The sequence below is a fragment of the Musca vetustissima genome, unplaced genomic scaffold, assembly GCF_032173495.1.
Source record: "Musca vetustissima isolate MV318-11 ecotype Yass unplaced genomic scaffold, APGP_CSIRO_Mvet_v1 utg68353, whole genome shotgun sequence".
In the NCBI taxonomy this organism is placed as follows: domain Eukaryota; kingdom Metazoa; phylum Arthropoda; class Insecta; order Diptera; family Muscidae; genus Musca; species Musca vetustissima.
In genome coordinates this window covers 61,758-67,757 of record NW_026885611.1, presented here as the reverse complement: position 1 = coordinate 67,757, position 6,000 = coordinate 61,758, and the positions used below count along the sequence as shown (strand labels likewise).

At 37.2% G+C, this 6,000-nt stretch overlaps 1 protein-coding gene across 1 annotated transcript in view; it reads right to left on the bottom strand.

The window, feature by feature from the left end:
- Window positions 1-605: 605 nt before the first annotated feature.
- Window positions 606-6,000, bottom strand: part of LOC133332838 (axotactin-like) — a gene marked incomplete at both ends in the record, with an annotated part of 52,879 nt that continues 47,484 nt past the window's right edge. Inside the window, one exon of the mRNA XM_061541208.1 lies at window positions 606-1,471. Within this exon, the coding sequence (XP_061397192.1) occupies window positions 606-1,471 (866 nt within the window). The remainder of the gene's footprint in view (window positions 1,472-6,000) is intronic.

Here is a 6,000-nt window from a genome sequence, read left to right as displayed (position 1 = left end):
CCGTCCTCCAGTGTGGTAATGGGGCGGACAGACGGACACACATATCTAGATCGACTCAGCTAGTCGAGATATGACGATCGGTATAATTAATGGTGGGGCTAGGACCAATATTTCGCGGCGTTACAAACTCTTGGGGCTGCACAAAGCTATAATACCCTGACAACATAGTTGTGTAGGGTATACAAATTAAAATTTTGCTGCAAAGATGTTTTCACACTCGAAAAACCCGGAAGGCCAAATGACAGTCTCTTAACTTGGAAAATAACTTTTCAAAATACCTAAAAGTGGACACATATCGAAATTTTTCTGTAACGACGTTTACCGGAACCCGAAACGATTGGTAATTTCACAGTTTTGTCCGAGGATAAAAAAACCTTTTAGAAAACAACGTAGTAATTTTTCGATATTTTTCCATTTCGAATCGAAACATTTTCCAACATTTAAAACCCTTCTCTCCCTCCCCATTTCAATATTCGGCAACTTCATTAATTCAATTAGTGACTTGACATGATTGAATCATGTTTGACCCCAAAATTGCTTACACTACATACTACCATTTACACGTACGCACACGCACATACACACTCACTTAGCTATGTACATACCTCTTAACATTGCCCAGAAAATCCACAGTATGATTTTTAGCCGACGAAGTAAACCACGTTGCCGAATGCAATTCCAACTGTGCCTTATAGCAATCATATTTGATATATTGTGTACAGTACAGCGAATGCGAGATCAATTCCTGCAACATTTCCGGTGAGAATTCACGATAGCGTATATTGAAGCTAAAGTCCGAATCACGTGACGAACGCACATCCACTTGACTGGGCAAGTTGTGTTCGACAATTGTTTTCGTTGCATTCTCCAAACTCTGGAAGTCACATTTGACATGGGCCGGCGGAAAGACTCCATTGCCATCGATGTCAATTAGATAGACATCCGATTTGGTATAGCCCAGCAGGGCCAGCTCCTCACAGGTTTTACGGTATTTGGTGAAATGACAGTTTTTGCCAATGTAGCCGGTGTGTTTGCAGTCACAAGTCACCCGGTCATCCTTGACGAAACACTTGCCGCCATGCTCACAAGTGTTGGGCCGTTTACACGGATCAATGTACTGGCAATTGTCCAGCGCCACTTCGCCCACCACCCGTTCCGTCTTGACCACGTGACGGGGCTCTATCAGATGACCGTTAATCTCGATGTCTCGTATGCAGCCGACGAGACCAGATGCGGCTGACTTTAAACTGCTGCCGATGATCAATTTGTCACCGATGTTAAAGGTCAGGCCATACATTTCGGTGCGCTGATGGTGATAGTCGACGGTAAATTTAATTTCGCCATCTCGATAGTCTAGTTCGACGGAATGCCAAGAGGTGGCCCGATTTATCTTGACCACAATGGCCAGTGTGACATTGTTCTGGACATTGGGTACTAAGTCAAAGCAGAGTTTATCGGCTGCCAAACGAATCTGCAGTTAGTCGCACAAAAGGTTGGGGTGGGGTGAGGCGCGTCAATTCAAACATGAATAGGTATTTTCAATTTCCGTTGTTGAATTGCATTTCCGTTGGTGTTGTTGTTCGGCGAGTGTATATGCATGTGTGTGTGTTTATGTGTTATTTTTAGATGAATTTGTGTTATCGTTTCCGTTTTGTCCAACAAGAGTTCGAGTCAATTCCATATGTCCATCAGACGGTGGACATAGACATGCGGACGACAGGCACGGAACATGTTCGTAGGCATGACACAGATGAGTGCACAGCAGCCACGTGTACCATATTTTTGTTTTTATGATGTCCAGTTGTTCCGTTGGCATTTTCCATTTGCACAAACACACACACACACAGGGACACACACATTATTCCGGTGACGTTCCACAAAACAGATTCCGTCGTTGTTGGTAATGTCAAATCATCATTATTCGCATGACAGATGGATTTTGTGTGTTTTCGCATAATTGTTGAAATTGCAAATTTTGTGTTGAGATTTCCGAATTACATAAAAGTAAACAAAAAAAGAAGAGAGAAATTGAAACAATATTAGTATAGTTTTTTGATTTATGAAATGATGAGCAAATAAATGAAATTAACAATGAACAATAGTGGTGTCCGAGTCTATGACGTATTTACAATTTCTAAATTATATATACATATTTACTATCAAATAGAGGCGAAATTTGGCAAGGCTCATTTAATTGGTTCAATGATGAACCCTATGAAATTGGTGAGAAATGGTTGATGGCTCATATGGTGTAGCTCACATATGAGCTATGAGCCAATTCTCATCTGAACCAGTTTTAACCTGATTTTTCCAAACCCTTTAAATCAATATATTGCCCAATTAAGATGCGGCTGTAATTTGGCATTCCGGGACCGTGGTGTTTATAATCTTCTTCACAGAACATACAAAGGTTGCGCATCATTTTCGGCAGCCATTTATCATGACATAGCCCACATATGCAAACTTCTGATCGATTTTAAGTATTTTAAAAGTCCACTCTCCCCACAAGGTGGAGTGAATATTAAATTAGTCATTCCGTTTTCAAAACCTCAAAACATCAAATAAACCTGAGACCCTATAAAGTATATTTATTGTTGGGTGGAATAAAAAATAATTGATTTACCCATGTCAGTCAAAAATTATCAATATTGGCCCATATATCGTTGTAGCTTCCATATAACCGTTACAGCAAATATTCGGTATTTTGAAGTTTTTGGACACGTTTTTCAATCTAATCAGCTTCAATTTGATAGATCAGGTTCTCACAACACCTCACATACCCCATAGAACATATTCTTGATCAGTATAAAATTATATGTATATTTATGCCTGTCTGTCCCTCCTGCTGTTGAAATCATGAGCTGCGAAAATTGCACAGACATTGCTAATACTCCTACGATGTTTGGTATTGCAAGTGGGATATATCGGTCCACGTTTCTGTATTGTCGCATATAACAGAGTTTCGGCATTTTATATATGTAGGGCACATTTTTTAGCGGAATAGGCTGTATTTTGGTATTTTGGGTTCTCAATGTATAGCGAACTTTCTAACTAAAAATCAGCTTCGAATGGGACTGTTTCTAGAGTGAAGACAAATATCGGAACTTGATAAAATTGAATTTAATTCGCAGATACAACTTCGCATTAACTGCGATATAAATACAAGTTAGCAATATATGACCTTAGCCAACGGCGAAACGCATCGCATAATGGTGGGTTCTTCTTTTTTCTTCTTCTTGGCATTCCTTTTCATTGCAAAAATTCGATCATTAAGCCCGACTCGAAAGAAAAAACCAGTAAAAATATAGTAAAGTCGGGCTGGGCCGATTATATGATACCCTTCACCACTTTGGGTATATTCTACATATGGGTATTCTCATTTTTTTAATTCCATTAAAAACAATTGTTTTGATTTGATCTTTATCAATAAATGAACCGACTAACATCAATCCATATACATGCTTTCCGGCAACCTATGCTAAATTTCAATGGGACAAATTTGGGTAAATCGATTTATAGCACACTTGATACATACGATTCGATAATATCAATCAGACACCAGTTCGAAATATATTTGGAAGCTATGTCTGCATCTTCACCCATTACAAAAAAAGCGCAATCAATCTAATCTCAATTGAATACGTTGAGCAAAATGTCGTGTCAATCGGTGGAGTTTGGTGCACCATTTACCGAAAATCGGACATATATATTCGTCCGATTTTAGGTGGCAGATATATCAAAATCTGCATTTTCAGGAAAATTAACGTACATCATTCTAGACTTAAGTCAGTACGCTATGTCAAATTCGAATCTATGTGCAAATCGAACGATATAGGGACTTTGGATCACCATTTACCTTAAATCGGAAGAAAATATATATGGAAGCTATATCTAAATCTTAACCAATTTTCACGAAATTTAACGCACATCATTCTAGACTTAATTCAGTACGCTATACAATTTTCGTGCAAATCGAATGAAATGTATGTGGTAAACCTTTTACACAAAATCGGACGAGAATATGTATGTGATCTAGGGACTTTAGTGCACCATTTACCATAAATCGGACGAAAATATATATGGGAGCTATATCTAAATCTGAACCGATTTTCACGAAACATAAGACACATCATTCTGGACTTTATTCAGTACGATATGCCAAATTTCGTGCAAATCGAAAAATATATAGGGACTTTAGTGCACCATTTACTTTAAATCGGACGAAAATGTATATGTGAGAGCTATATCTAGGCTTATTTCAGTAAGCTATACCAAATTTCGTGCAAATCGAAATATATATAGGGACTTTAGTGCACCATTTACCTTAAATCGGACGAAAATATATATGGGAGCTATATTTAAATCTGAACCGATATTTCCCAATTTCAGTAAGGTTCGTCCTTGGGCCAAATGAATGAGCTGTGCCAAATTTCATCCAATTCGAATAATAAATGCGACCTGTACTTTGTTCACAATTTAACATGGACAGACAGACGGACGGATAACGTTTTTACTTTAAGGGGACCCTCCCATTCTCGGGGTCAATTTTTTTTATTTAATTCGAATCTACTCTAATTCAAGAATGTCCCTACAAAATGTCAAGTGAAAATCTCAAGAACTCTTGAAAATATAGCCGATTTATTGTGTCAGCATCAGTTGACGGCTAAGGGGCTTCTCAAACTTTAAACGCGTTTTTCTCTTTTGCGAATGGCGGGCACGATAACTCAAAAACTAATGATCCGATCGTTTCAAAATTTTTATACGTTTCTCTGTGAGTGTATAGCTATCGTATGAACTAGGATAAAGCCAATCGGTGAAGATCTTCCTTATTTTTTAACTTGGTTTTTGGTCAAAATAGGCGATTTTCTACAATTTTTTTAAAGGTCCGCCATTTTGTTAATTTTGGAGCGATGTCAATAATCCTAGTTCATACGAGAGCCAGACATGTACCCTTTCTAACACCGTTGGAATTTTCGGATTCCGATGTTCCAGTGGGGAGTCATGCCCGCCATCAAAAATTGGGACTTTTCTTTAATTACAAAAAACATCAACAAAACAATAACAAAATTTTTTTGTAAATTATTTTTTATTTATTTTTCTTCTCTTTTAAATCTTCAAATATATATGTGCAAAGTTACAAACCTTAACAAGCATTGGTATTGATTTACCAGCCCACTGAAAATCTTGAAAAATTAAAATCGGGAATGGGTGGGGTTCCCTTAAATTAATCAAGTAATGGGACGGGGAATTATCAAAACTCATGATGTCGTAGTTTTTATTTTACCTAGATATTTGAAACCTATCTAAAATTTGTAGATCTTTTTGCTGTTTGTTGGATATCGGGCTGAACTTTGGATACCCTCCAGCATAGGTATATTGGCAGGTGCTTGAGATGAAAAAAATTGGAAATTTGGTACCCAATAGGAACCCAATTTACAAAATTTCAGCGAATTCGATTGAAAAACGCGCTCAAGACCTCTAAAATCCCTTATATAGGAGCTATGCCTAAACGTGGACCGATATAGCCTAATAGAATTTATGCCTATCAAGAATATATATACTTTATAGGTTCGGAAATTATCATTTTGATAACTTACAAACGGAAAAACAAAATTAATATACCCTCCATACTATGTTGGAGGGTATAAAAAAACGGGCCACTACCGTAAATTATTATCTGAAAATGTGATTTAAATCGTTGATTTATCATCTCTGTGTGCGAGAGAGATTTGATTTTCAACATAATAATAAAATATTTTAGTATTCATTTGTCGCAGATTCAATCACAATATTCAAATGTGATTTTTTGTCTCCAATGATTGATTTGATTTGCGACAAAACTTAATAATAACCGAAATATTTCCGGTAAACCAAATGTCACATACACACACACATGCATTTAAATTTTGTAATGGAACGTTCGAAAATGGAACGAGGGTGGTGGGGAAATTTTTGTGACTAGAAATGGTTTGCCGTTTCGTTATTATAACAACAGAGCAA